The sequence below is a fragment of the Uranotaenia lowii genome, chromosome 3 (genome assembly GCF_029784155.1).
Source record: "Uranotaenia lowii strain MFRU-FL chromosome 3, ASM2978415v1, whole genome shotgun sequence".
In the NCBI taxonomy this organism is placed as follows: domain Eukaryota; kingdom Metazoa; phylum Arthropoda; class Insecta; order Diptera; family Culicidae; genus Uranotaenia; species Uranotaenia lowii.
Genome location: NC_073693.1, coordinates 284,663,109 through 284,677,586, shown reverse-complemented (window position 1 = coordinate 284,677,586; position 14,478 = coordinate 284,663,109). Strand labels below are relative to the sequence as shown.

At 36.4% G+C, this 14,478-nt stretch overlaps 2 protein-coding genes across 2 annotated transcripts in view; one reads left to right on the top strand and one right to left on the bottom strand.

The window, feature by feature from the left end:
- Window positions 1-2,391: 2,391 nt before the first annotated feature.
- On the bottom strand, window positions 2,392-14,425 carry LOC129753523 (uncharacterized). The gene is made up of 3 exons (XM_055749347.1): window positions 12,586-14,425; window positions 9,660-9,891; window positions 2,392-2,459 (listed from the first exon to the last, which is right to left on the bottom strand). The coding sequence occupies exons 1-3, from the start codon at window positions 13,786-13,788 to the stop codon at window positions 2,392-2,394; spliced, it is 1,503 nt and encodes a 500-aa protein (XP_055605322.1). The 5' UTR covers window positions 13,789-14,425.
- The window catches only part of LOC129757940 (spectrin beta chain, non-erythrocytic 1-like), a 254,976-nt gene continuing 242,896 nt past the window's right edge, over window positions 2,399-14,478 (top strand). Inside the window, exon 1 of the mRNA XM_055755348.1 lies at window positions 2,399-2,697. The gene's annotated coding sequence lies outside the window, so the exon portion shown is untranslated. The remainder of the gene's footprint in view (window positions 2,698-14,478) is intronic.

The window sequence follows — 14,478 nt, the reverse complement described above, 5'->3', positions numbered from 1 at the left end:
TAGCCTTTTTAGTAAAAAGAATCAAGGTAAAATGAACCAGATGAATATACCTTGTTGTGAATATATTGATGCCGTCCATTTACATTTCTGGAATTTTATAATTCAAGCTTGTATATCTGTCATTTCTCTGTCAGCCTCTCTAGTGACAACATTATAATGATGCTATTTTTCTTAGCTGAAATTTAATCGTAGTTCATCTAATTATATAGAGCAATTCATCTAATTGTATTTAAATTTATTAGTTCAAACACCTTTGCGTCCTCTCGAAAAATTCTTACTTTCAAAAGAGCTATCTTGAAACAGTGCCATCTATTGTGTCGTTCAAAAGTTACAAATCAAGCAATGGATGGCACTGTTTTTCGTCGCTTTGTACCGGCTTTTTTAAAAGAGAGCACTGGAGATTTTACACAAGTTTCTGAAGATTTTTTGTTCGAGCTTGTACATCAGTTCATCAGCGCTTTAACATCAATTTTCTCAAAACATGCCATGTTGTTTCTTTCAGAGGGGTGCAAGTGACCAACATCTTCTTGCTCTTCCGAAGTTCCCGCTTCATAATTGCCCAGTAATGCTTCACGGGGTGCAGCTCCGGACAGTTTAGTGGGTCCATGTCCTTTGGAAAAAAAAAAAATGGACAGAATTGGCCTCATACCACTCCAGGACACTTTTAGAACAGAGGCATAATGCCAAATCTGGCCAAAATAGCGGAGCTTCGTCGTGCTGCTGCAAGAACGGCAATAGGCACTCTGATTTGAAGATATCGCCATTTACTGTGCCATTTGTCACGAAAGGCTCACATCCTCAGTCCGCAAGAGCAGATGGCCTTCCAAAAGAGATATTTGGAGGCGAACTTCGACATTTTCTTCTTCTTAAATTTGTCGTCCACATCAAACTTGCTCTTGTCGGTGAAAAACTCCAACCCCTGAATTTGCTTAAAATCGGCTTTTATATACGTTTCGTCGTCCATCACACAGCACCCATGTTATGTCAGCATCTTCTCGTAGAGCTTCCGTGCCAGAGTTTTAACCATCGAATGTTGCCGCTCATCGCGGTTTGGGAAGTTCTGTACCTTGTATGTAGTCCAGCTCTCTTTTTTTGCATTATGAACGTAGCTCTGCGACATGCCGATCTTTTTTATTAGCCAAATCACGGCTTGAGACGTTGGGATTTGTTTTAATAATCCACTTCACCTTTTCCTCCGTTTTTTCGTTTCCGGTCTTGGTTTTCTTCCAGCTCCTTTGCCATGGTTCAACGTCAAATGCTCCTTCAACGGCTTCAACACTCTGGAGACGGTTGAACGGTGAATGTTCAATATTTTTCCCAACTGCCGGTGCGACAGGTCAGAAAATTCCAGGTGTTTAGAAAGAATTTGTTTTCTCGATTTGCATTGGTTCACCTCCATTTTTGTTGAATCGAGAAACACGACTTAGAGTTTGACAGCATGTAAACAATTCACATCAATGAGAAAGTGTGCAAAATTCGGTTAATTTTAAACCAACGGTAAAAAAAAAGTTATGGCCTGTTGAATGTGTCGCAATAATTTCCTGTTTGTCCTTTTAATCTGAGAAAAAAAAGTTTTAACCTGAGAAAAAAAGCTTAAATCTGAGAGATATGCTCCACACGTGTTTACTACAAGTGCATCTCCCTGGGTTCAAACGACAGAGTTGAAAACATTAAAATTTTATGTTGTTTGTTCCATGACGCCTCTCCAATGAAATAGATCTCTGGGAACAACTTCCAAAAGAAAATCAGAGAGTGACCTGAGAGAGAGAGTTGTTGTCGTTTTGCTATCAAACATGTGTTGGTGTTAAACGATGATTGATCATTATTCCGGCTATCTCACCTCACTCCTTCGCCCACTTTGTGCTCTCTCCACCGATGACGATGATGGTTGATGATAATCATCACAATCATGATGATTAAACTTGTACGTCTCCTGTTATGTTGTGTGCGGTCGTTCGTTCGTGCCGTTCTACAGAGGATTTCAATTAGCGCAATTCTTCGGCGGCGGCTTTTGCTGTGCTGTGCTGTGTAGCGTTGTGTTTGTTGATTGTTCACTTGTGCTGGGTTGTTAGTATTGGTGCTGGTAACACGATCGCCGTCTGCAAGAGTCTCTAGAGTCCTACATCGAAGAACTGTTATTGCAAAGGTGCTTCCTTCGATTCAAAATTTGAATTTGATCCAATGTTTCCAAAACCATGCTTCGGGGTTTTTGTCAATAATCATCAGAATGATAAAATTCCGTTTGCTTTTTTTTTCCTCTTTTGCAGTACCGTACACAATCCGGTTTTCATTAATTTGCCGCGGCGATGACGACGACGACGACGTTCAACGAAATGGAACAACGACGACGGGACGGCGGCAAAAGAGAGAGTTGTTCAGTTCAGTCTTGAGCTAAACTTCGTACGTGTCGGTCGCGTTTCGCTGAAGTCGCCGCGTCAGCGCGTTGTTATTAGTGAACTCTGATAGAGGAAAAGAGAGAGTGTGTGGAAATCTGTTGTGGAGTGTTTAAGGTTTCACGAATTATTGTGCTTTAAATTAAAAAGTGGGCCCTTGGGACAAGTTTTCTACCCTCTGCACCGAATTCCGGCACAGTTTGGTCGGTATTTGGCGGAGGAATTCCTCGTGCCCGCCACCGGAAGGGGGAACAAAACGGTTGTGACTTTCGCGAGGAAATTTTGGAAGCCCCCCGTGAATTTGGTTAGTATTTTTGTGCTGGTTTTAAGGGGATAATTACTGTTCCGGACTGGAAGCAATGTTGGAAATTTCCAACATGGGTCCGTATCCAAGTGAAGATCAAAAAGCCAGCATCATCATCATTAAGCGGTTTTGGGAATTGCGATGTTCCTGCAATGACGATGAGATGATTATGATGATGGTGGTGTTGAGGCTGATGACGATGATGAAGATCAAAGCATCAAAGGGGTTGTGAGCGGGAGAGCTCTGATGAAAGGGGGTGGTATCCAGAGAGTTGTTCCCTTTGGGGATCACACTGGTTCATTTACGCACCGGAGAGAGAACTAGAGTTGCTAGAATGGATACGATCAACCGGCAAACTATTGGAATTCAAGGAGTGAGAACGAGAGAAAAAACAAGCAATCGGGTGTTTTGGAAAACGTGTTTTATTGGTTATGTATTGGTGTTGTGCTCATTTCAAAAACCAGTATCAGTGAACTTGGAAAGTGACAATCCCAAAGGAAAAAAAAAACTTGGAAAGTGTGCCTCCTTAAAGATGTTAGAAGTTAAAGATTGAAACTGGAAACTTAATTCACTGAAAAACCACGAACTTTAAAAAACATCTAGTGACATGCCATGTAACATTCATAATCCGGTCTCAACTGTCAAAAAGTGACGTTTCCCAGATTCTCATCTTCGTTGCCTTCCATCTCATTATTTCAGCTCAGCACTCTCATTCAATGATTGATTGAACATCATAACGCCGATGACGATGACGCCGATGATGATCATGATCTTGGAATTCTGGAACATTGCGTGTTGTTTTTTTCCTGCTTCGCTTTGCTCCTGTCTACCCTTTTCTGATTTTATTGTTTTTTTTGCCTTCTTTCGAGTTTCACCAGCTTTTTTTTCGTCCTCTCGAGTTTCTTTCGGTTTCTTCTCGGCTGTGTGCAATGATTGAGATTCTTCTTGTTTCGGAGTTTAATCGGATATTTTTGTTTCTGGGCTTCGTTTTCCTTTTTCACGTTTTAAAATTCGTTGGTCGTTTCTAGTAGTAAAAAGTAGTGTTCGGTTACTCAGTGGTTTAACAGTCACTTAAAACTGGTTCCGGGGAAATTTGTAAAGCCTCTCGGAACTAGTTTTGGTGTAAGCAGGTACTAGGTTTTTTATACGGTTTTCGGGAATAAACACGGTTTTTTTACACGGATTTCGCGAAGAAACACGGTATTTGACAGAAAATAGTCCTTTTGAACGGAAAACATTTAGAAATTTTTGAAGTTGGAAAAACCTTAGCTCTGAGACTGAGAACGTGAGACATGGGATCTGAGACACAACCCCTGAGACCTGAGACAAGAGACATTAGACATGAGACAAGAGCCATGAAACATTAGACATGAGACTTAAGACCTGAGACAAGAGAAATAAGAGGCAAGACATGAGACCTGAGGCATGAGACAATAGCCATGAAACATGAGACTTAAGACATGAGATCTGAGACCAGAGACCTGCCACATAAGACCAGAGACCTGAGACAAAATACATGAGACCTGAGACCTCTTATGTCTCAGATCTAGTTTCGCGCTTAAACTTAGTGACATAGACAAACGGCAAATGAGCATCATAAAAGTTAGAAGAATATTGCACCAAAATAATTACCCGGATGAATTCATCAACTACGCTCTTAAAAAGAAGGTAGATGTCATTTACAATTCTCTAAGTAACCAACCCGCTGAGAATAACGGCAAATATGTCTCACTAACATATATCCCAGGACTAAGCGAAAATGTCAGTAAACTACTCAGAAAACATAATGTCATTGTATCTTCGAAACCAATAAACAAAATAAAAAACTGTTTGTTCACCAAAACGAAGGACCAGATCCCAGAACTTAAACAAACAAATATAGTTTACTAGATTCCGTATGAATGTGGAAAGGAATACAGTATTCCACAGTAACTGTGGTCAAACATTGCAAACACTAGAAAAAACCATAAAACAAGTCTTAAACAAAACTCCAGGGCCACAGGATTGACACAACATGCCCCTGAACAAACCCAGAAATTTGATTTTGAAAAGGCTTATATTTTAGAAAGAGTGGACCAACAAGGAAATAGAAAGACTGCTGTAACATTACATATAAAACTGAAAAAAGGAAATACAGTAAACATGAAACAAGACGCTATCGAGATCTCTAAAATATACAGCTCAATAATCAATAAACTAAGAGCGACGCCACAGTTTTCGAAGAAAACAAATAATTCTAAAACGACGTCGACAACAACCGACTTCACTACGTCACCAAGAACGCAAGACGCAAGCTACTAGAAGCTGTTCAATATCAAGTTAGTTAGACACAGGGGTGCCAGGTGGTTTCGTCAAAAATCAGGACAACGCGAAGTTAAAAATCAGGATTTTCCAGGACATGTCTTGATTCATGAAAATTATAAGGATTTCTGCTTTTATTGCATAAATAAAGGCGCAATACATGTGCTGTAAACGTCTTGATTTATGCAACGACAATACGCAGCTTGTTGGCTGGCCGGTAGTTCATATCGAAAAACACCATTTAAATATCATCTGAACCGAAAATTAATAAACAAATTAATCTGTTAAATGGGATTAACTATTTTATAACCTATTTATTCGATTTTCTCATAGTTCAACTACAAATTCGATCATATTTACGAGGTTTTTATGAAAATCAGGACATTTTAGGGGAAAATTTTCAAAAAATCAGGACAACTCGAGGGTTTTTGAAAAATCAGAACGGTCTCTCGAATATCAGGACAAATCCTGATAAATCAGGACACCTGGAACCTCTGGTTAGACAGCCGCTAGGAAAGCACACGGCGAAACAATTGTAAGCGCTTCTAGTGTAGATAAAGGTGACAGAAAATTATTTAAAACTTGCATTCTAATTTGTTGTATTCTATTTTTAAAATTTTTTTGAAATACAGTTTTTCTGAAGATGGCCGAAACAAAATAGTAAGCCGAAACGTAAAGAAGTTGTTTGGATTTGATTTATTTTTCACCGAAAAATATCAACCAAAATCAATAATAGTCTCATTTCTCAGGTCTAATGTCTCAGGTCTCAGGTGTCATGTCTTAAGTCTCAGGTTTCATGTCGAAAGTCTCAGGTATCAGGTCTCATGTCTCAATTATCAGGTATCAAGTCTCAGGTATCAGTTCACAGGTCTTATGTTTCAAGTCTGATGTCTCAGGTCTCAGATCTTAAGTGTCGAGTTATATGTCTTATTGTTTCAAGTTTCAGAGCTGCAGAATTGGAATGGTCTTTTTTACATGGTTTTCCGCAATTAGTACAGTTTTTTTACACGGTTTTCGGGAACTAACACGTTTTTTACGCGTTACATATGTATATCAGTGTAAAAAACCTTACTGTACTGTTATTCCAACGAAAAACTGAATGTTTTTTTATGGACTTGTACTTGCGAAACTGACATAAACTAGTCGCAACTTCTTTCCATTTAGAATATTTGTTTGAATCTGAATCCTATAATTTATAAACTCAAACCAATCTTCAAAACGAACATTAATATAACAGTGATTTAACCATCAACACGCAGAAAATAGACGGGGGGTCAGTTCAACAAAACGTTTTGTTATTTTATTTTGTTTTTTTAATGCATATATTTCATGTGTAGGTATTCATGAAAAAATCGATTGGAAGTAATAACAAAATTTTGTTATTTTTGCACACTCATTTTTTATTACTTGAAATCGAAATTTGGCTTGTTTTCAAACCAAAACCTAGTTTTTTTTTAAAAAAAACGTGCAGTTGAAAAACAATATGAACAAAGATTGAAAAATAGAAAAGCCGCCAGCAGCGGTGGAACATGACAGAATTTGAGGCCTTCTGTTGAGTAGCAACCACCGACTGCTGCTGTGCACGGTGACTTATGTTAATCATGCCATTACAAGTTAATGTGGACTTAAACAGCAGCAGCAACACCGGTTGGGCTGTTGGCCAGGATGGCTCGATTCCCGAAAAAAATAAAGTAAGCAAAATTAGTTTGAAAAATAAATTGAATGAATAAAAATTGGATTCTTAATATAGTAAAAAGATCCGAAAACCAAAAAATATTTGATCTGTTTATTGAAAGAAAAACAAAATTATTTTAAATCATAAATTGCATTATTTTTTACCTGATATTTTTAGCTGTTTTGAACCTCACATTTTTTTAGTTTTTAACCAATTTTTTTTTGTTTTTTTGACAAGAATGGTGAATCATTTTGAAAAAGGGTGTATTTCGTGTTCAATAAAACGATAAGTTTGAATTAAATCGATAATTGTTGTCAGAGTTACCAGGAATATATTTGTGCACTTTCCCAACCAAACATTTTATAATTTTCTTTCAAAATCTTATTGTTTTTAAAATTAATTTTTCTGCGTGAATGAACTGAATTGGGCTTTAAGCAGATGTTCCAGTAAAAGCACTGGGAATGATGGCATAGGGTATCCATTACTCAAGTTTCTTTCAGTAAAAGGCAAGAACAGCCTTTTAAAAACCTATAATGAAATCTGGAAAACACCATCCAAACCACTAGGATGGAAGGAGCCTACAATAGTACCAATACTTAAAAAAAAACAAAAAAGAAGGCTCCCATGAAGATTATCGTCCAATATCGCTAATAAGCTGCATAGGAATAGTCTTAGAACGAATAATAAACCGAAGGTTGAAAAATGAACTTGAAGATAGAAATTTACTAGATCCTCGACAGTATGCTTTTAAAGCATGTTTAGGGACAGATGTCTACTTTTCAGAATTGGAAGAATTTCTAAATAAGCCAATTATCGACAAACAACACTGTGAAATGCATCTATTTTTGTCTCTAAAGCTTACGATACTGTAAATAGAACTACTGTAGTAAAAACGTTAACTGAAATGAATTTTTCAAGTCCAATTTTAAAATTCATCGTAAATTTCTTATTAAACCGTTCGTCAATTCGATCGACTGCCCGAGGAATTCCTCAAGAATCCGTATTATCCGTAACTTTTTTTTTTAATTGCCATCAATCCATTGTTCAAAGTCATTGCTGAAAACGTTCAAATATCGTTTATGCGGACGATATACTAATAATACCATACGGAAAACAAAGTAAGATCAAGAGTGGCTATCGTCTGTTGGATTCCATGTTTCTATTCCTAAATGTCAACTATTACACACCTGTTTGAATCGCCGTCATCGAGGAAAATTACCAAATGCGATACTTAGTGATATTCCTGTACTCATGGTAAAAAATATGAATATTCTGGGAGTTATTTTCGATAGTAAAATGACTTTCATTCAGCACGCAAACGAAAGAAGAAATACTGCATCAAATATGATAAATGCTCTGAAGATGATAAGTGGTAAAGTTAGAGGTTCAAGAGAGATTCTTTTAAGATTTTTTAACAGTGTTGTAGTTCTCCGATTACTATACGGAATTTGCATTAGTAGCAGAAGAAAAGATAACATAATTCCGATCTTAGAACCAATCTACAATAAAGCAATGCGGTTTGAGGTGTACAACCGAAACTTAACCAATCGACTAACGAATAAGAAAAATATAAATAAAGTTCTTCCAATAAGAAAAACACGATGGTTTTAGTTTAAGCAGTCAGAAGGTAAGAGACCCGCTCTTACCGTCCACCGGCTATTTATTCTTATCGTGAACCGTTTGTTTATTCACGATAAATATTTGTTTTCAAAACATTCTTGTTATTAACTCAATTATACACTACATCATCTTCCCTCTATAAAAGTATTTGATCAACAGTAATCGATCAGAATGGTTAATACAATTTCTTTTCTTTAATCCCTAATTCAATTCACTTGTTTATACACTCAGAAAAAAGATTTTTTATTTCAAAGGAAAGTGCCGCAAAAACAAAGGATTTTTTCCTTTGATTTTGGGATAAATAAAAATTCCATTGGTTCAAGGACATTTTCCTTTGTTTCAAAGAATTTTTCTTTTGAAAAATCTTTGAGTCAAAATCTTAATGCTTTGAAACAAAAAACAGTTTCATTCGATGCAAAGTTGTTTTCGTTTGCTACAATGTAATTTAGATTTAGATTTAAAAGGATTGGTTCATTGAAATATTTTCCTTTTATTCCAATTGGAAAAAAATATTTTCTGTTGTTCAGAAGTTCCAATTAGGAATTTTGAACAATAAAAAGAAACAATTTACATCTTAAATTCATTTTTATTACAAACTTAACACAAACACTGGTTCACTATAATGGAATTAACCGGTCCTAAATATTGGCCTGAGGGCATTCTTCTTGGACCGCTCAATAAACTTCCGGAAGCAACTCCGGTCATCCAACTGGTGATTGCCGCTGAAGATCGGCCCGAAGATAATCAGACCGCTGGATTTTGGGCGGAATCAGCCGTGGTCCTGTAACAATGTAAAAGTTTATATAAAATCTTAAATATTCACTTTTTGACTAATGGATTAACACGCACTTACCATGGTATGCATTCCTCATCCTGAATCCTCCTAAATAGCTATCTCTGATTCACTAGTTTTGATTTTTAACACGACCGGCGAAACTTAATTCGAAATTCGGTACTTGCTCAATCCAAATTATCTTCTAAGTTTGAAGTTTTAACTTAAAGAAATTATTCCTTTCTGTTGAAAACATTTTTCTTTGGTTGAAAGAAAATTTACTTTGTTTTAAAAGACATATGCAATTGAAAAAATGTCTTTTGAATCAAAGAATTTGTTTAAAATCAAATTCCAAAATTATTCGGTTCAAAAAATTAATTCTTTCTTTCAAAAATTATTCATTTGAATCAGAACGAGAATTCATTGATTCAAAGAAAACAGGAGTTTGATTAAAAAAACTGAGTGTTTTGAATCAAAGTCAGTTTTGTTTTGTTTCAAAATCCAAGTTTTCTCTGCGTGTACATATAAAAGTTCAAATTCAATCATAAACATAATCATTGTTATTAAGGTTTTGCTTCCTAGCCCTTTTCGAACGCCGTAGTTCAGGTGTGTCCCCGGAATTAGCCAGTGACTCTTGTTGTTTTCGCTTTCGTGAAAGTCGCTGCGATGGCTTCGCTTCAGATTTCCTCGGCATTTTCTCCATGTTTTCATTTACCGCAGTCACGGTACTACGCGTCCAAACGTTCGGCTGGAAGACCGGATGTTCCTTCTTAGTTGTCCGGACTTGTCGCCGATGGGCCATTATTTCTGCGTTTCCAACAAGTATCTGTATGGTATTGGGCGAAAAATGTTTTAAAAAAGTTGCCTTTATCCATCTAGCTGGATTGTGAGGATTATGGTTTTCATACCAAATCTCATCCCCTTCCGCTAGTTCGTTCAAAGGATCAACCACCACCCCTCTTTGAAAAACCGCATCCTTGTTAGGTATTATGACATCATCAGTTAATAAGTCTGGAATCTGATATTTTTTATGCTTCCTAGGATCGACTAAATCAAGTATGGTTTTTGGTTTAAACGCAAATATTTTTTCAAATGGACTTTTGCCATCCTTTGAAAGAAAGTTCCTATAATTGAATAGAAAAAGATTAATCTGGTCTTCCAAATTTAATTGTGCATATTCCGCATCAAGAAAAAACTTTTTCAACACATCTTTTACTGTTCTCACTAACCTTTCAGCTTGGCCATTACTGGCTGGATGGTAAGGTGGACTTTTCATAACTTTTATTCCTTGATTTTCTAGAAAATTCACAAAATCATGTGAGTTAAAAGGAGGGCCTCCATCTGATACTAAAATATCTGGCAGTCCGAACCGTGAAAAAAAATCTACTAATTTTAATAAAACTTTCCCAGTATCAGTTCCTCTCTTCATCCATATCACCTCCAACCATTTTGAAAAACTATCTACTATCAGTAGAAAAGTGTGACTGGAATAATGAAAAAAATCTATGTGTATTCTACTAAATGGTTTCGTAGCTGGAGTCCATTTGGATTCGAGCTTAGACTTAGGTAATACCGTTCTGCTATTGCAAATATCACAATTAGCAGCTAGCTTTTCAATATCTTTATTTATTCCCGTCCAATAGACAGTAGTCCTTGCCAGTTGCTTCATTTTTACCACACCTGCATGGTTGGCATGTAATAGTTTAAGCATTTTAGTTTGAAAAATTTGCGGTATTACAACTCTGCTTTGGTAAAGTAAACACTCCTTGACAATTTCTAAATCTTGTTGATTCGAAAAAAATCCACAAGTAAGTTTATCAACTTTCTTTGGCCATCCATTTCGTAAATAATAAACAATCGTTGCTAAAAATGAATCATTTTGTGTCGCATTAGCGATTTGAACGAAATCAATTGGAATTTCTTTGCTAAAATTTATGCTTTTAATAATTTCTACATCCAGCCCTTCAGGAATTGATTGTTTTAATGGAAACCGTGAACAGAAATCTGCGTTCCCCATTTTCGCTGAAGGCCTATATTGAATGTCGAATTCATAAATTGAAAGTTCAAGGATAAAACGCTGTAATCTGGTAACATATATTGAGTTTTGTCCCTCTTTACCAAAAATCCCAACCAAAGGCTTGTGATCTGTAAAAACTAGAAATTTTTGACCATATAAGTATTTATGAAACTTTTTGATCGTACTGACTAAAGCTAAAGCTTCCAGATGAAGAATTGGATACTTTTTTTGTGCGTCGTTTAGTGAAAAAGACGTAAAACAAATTGGTCTTTCACAACCATCTACTATGTGCGCAATGACACCCCCTAATCCATAGCCTGAAGCATCAGAAACAACTACTATAGGTTTATTTGGATCATAAAATTCCAAAATATTTGCAGAAAGCAAGGAATTTTTACTTTTTATAAAAGCTTGTTCACAATTTTTATCCCAATTGAATTTAACGTCTTTTTTCAGCAAGTTATACAAATGATATAATTTGCTTGATAAGTGAGGAATGAATCTATTGTAATAGTTAATTAAACCCAAATATGATTTAAGCTCACTTACATTTGTAGGCGCTTTTGCTTCCTGTACAGTCGAAATTTTGTCGGAGCATGGTATTAACCCTTTTTTACTAATGACATGACCTAAATAAACAAGTTCTTCCACAAAAAATTTGCATTTACTCAATTTTATTTTGATATTAGCTGCTGAGAGCCTTTCTAGAACTAAGTATAATTTATTTTTGCAATCTTCCCAATTAATACCTGCTATTAACACATCATCAAGATAGCAAAAAACTTTGTCTAAACCTTCTAACACTCTGTCCATTACAGCTTGAAATTGGCTAGCACTAGAAGCACTGCCTTGAGGGAGACGATTATATGTAAAAAGCCCTTTAATTGTATTGATAACCATAAATTTTCTGGACCTTTCCGAAAGTGATAATTGAGTGTATGCACCCTCAAGGTCCAAGGAACAGAAAATTTTACTACCTGCTAATTTAGCAAATAAATCCTGAGCTATTGGAAGTGGGTAGCTATTTGGAACCAAAACCTTATTAATAGAAACTTTGCAGTCAATTACTAGTCGAATCTCGTTGTCATTTTTCATTACAATTACTATCGGAGATGCCCACTTGCTAGTTTTAATAGGAGTAATCACATTTTGTTTTTGCAAATTGTCAAGATATTCAGAAACTTTATCCCTTAATCGGTAAGGTACATCATAAGCTTTTTTGAAAATTGGCTTTTCATCATCAATCACCAGTTCCGCTTCATAACCCACAATCGGAGAAGAGAAATCCTTATTAAATACATTAGAAAATTTTTGTTTCACGTCAATGATAACGTCGTCAACACCACTTAAACTTACTTTTTGTACCTGGGAAGAGTTTGTAAAAAACGATCTCCAATCAGAATAGAAAATATCTAACCAATTTCTTCCTAGAAGAGGAATGAAACTGTGAGAACAGTCAAGAACAATAATTTTCAATTTAGCCTCAATATTTTTAAACCTCACCAATACTTTGACTTCTCCTGCAATCCGCAGTCTAGAACCATTTACTACTATTAAGCTTTTTTCAGTTTTTTTTAGTTTCATCCCAAAAAGAGCATTAAATTGATTAATACCCATCACCGTTACAGAAGAACCACAATCAACCTCCATTTGTATTAATTTGCCTTCAATTTCAAAGGTTAACAGACATGGATCGCTAATACCATTGATTGAAGCCAAATGCATGCATTGAAAACTACCTGTATCGTCGCTATCATCACTATCCGAATCTGAAACTCTTGGTTTCATGCGATTGAACAACGCGCTCAATTCATTTTCGCTGCTCGGGTTTAAATTGTCGACAAAGTTAATAGCTTGTTTCTTCAAATTCTTCAGCTTGAAACACTTCCTTTTCGGATGCCCTTTTACCTTACAAAAATCGCAAATTGTATTCCTATAATCCGGTCTCCGTTTTCTGTCTTCCTGATAGGATGAATTTCCTTCAGTTGTTTTTGGAATAGTTCCAGTGTATCTTCTCTGCTGATTTCTATCGAATCCTCCATGATATTGCTGATTTCTGTTATCGTAAGGACGATCTCTTATAGCTGGTCTGGATCCCAATCTGCTTTTTACTGGTCCCCTTAAATTTGCCACCTGACCATAACGACCTATGCCACTCGTTGGACCCTGTCCACCCATGGCAAAAGCATTCGTTTGAGCCATCTCCCAGGTTGCGACCAGATTCTCTGCCATTTCCTGAGTGAGATTTTGCTCTATCAACAATCGCTGACGCAAATTCACATCCCTGACCCCAGCTACTATGCGATCCAAAATCATGCTTGATTTTGAATCCCCAAAATTGCAGAATTCCGCTTGCATTTTTAAAGAAAGTATAAAATCCTCTAAGGTTTCGTTAGGCTCCTGAACTCTTGTTGTAAAACGGAATCTCAAAATTCTTGAGCTCTCTTTTTTATCAAACCTTTGCCTCAATCTATCTATAATATCCTCATAGTCAGCATTAGCTAATTGACCATTAGGATAAAGAAGCATTAGCTCATCGAAAACAACTGGACCACCCAAGGTGAACAGTAAAGGTTTACGTTGAGCATCCGGAATATTATTAACTTGAAAACAGAACTTCAATCTCTCAATCCAATTCGAAAAAGAAGAACCTCTTCTAAATGGTTCAATTAGCGCAATAAAATTGCTAGAATTGGTATTCGCCATTGTAATTAGTAGTCCCCGACAGTAATCGAGTATTGATATCTATGAAACTTTAGAATCTTCAAATTATGCTCGAGATAAAATCCAATTCTATATTTAGATCGGTTAAATATTCTTCAGCAATCAAGTAATTAAAAGAATCCGATACGCTTACCAAATTTCCCGAAGAACCGTTGAAGTTGTCGTTCGACCTTAGCCGATCAGACAAATCAACTTGTTGGCTTTGTCAGATGATGAACACCCCGTTCAGAGTCACAAAACGATGCGTCCTCGTACAAAATGGTGCCACCAAGCCGACCAAAAACTTCCAAAAACCAAAAGTCCGAGGGAAGCAAGTTTTCACTTTTGTTCAACACCAACACTCAACCAGCCAGAAAGCGGAAAATTATTCCTGCAGCTGGATATCTACCCCCCAGAATGCACTCAAGCCAAAAAAATCTCCAGCCTTATTGCGGAAAATATTCCTGCTGCTGGTACCAAAAACCACTTTACACCACTAGAATTTCTTCCTGGCCTTCTGCCGAAAATCAATTTCGCAGCCTGTACTCACTCTAACACTTGAATTTCGCGAAAAAAACCAATTTCCCTCGTCGCCAAATTGAGGTGTACAACCGAAACTTAACCAATCGACTAACGAATAAGAAAAATATAAATAAAGTTCTTCCAATAAGAAAAACACGATGGTTTTAGTTT

Bases quoted from the DNA above. Each gene is read 5' to 3' on its own strand.
- LOC129753523 (XM_055749347.1), bottom strand. From the start codon at position 13,788: ATGGCGAATACCAATTCTAGCAATTTTATTGCGCTAATTGAACCATTT. The intron at 9,892-12,585 runs GTGAGGTTTAAA...AATACCATACAG, and splicing joins CAGGAGAAGTCAAAGTATTG to ATACTTGTTGGAAACGCAGA. The intron at 2,460-9,659 runs GTTCGAAAAGGG...TTCCTCTATCAG, and splicing joins GGACACACCTGAACTACGGC to AGTTCACTAATAACAACGCG.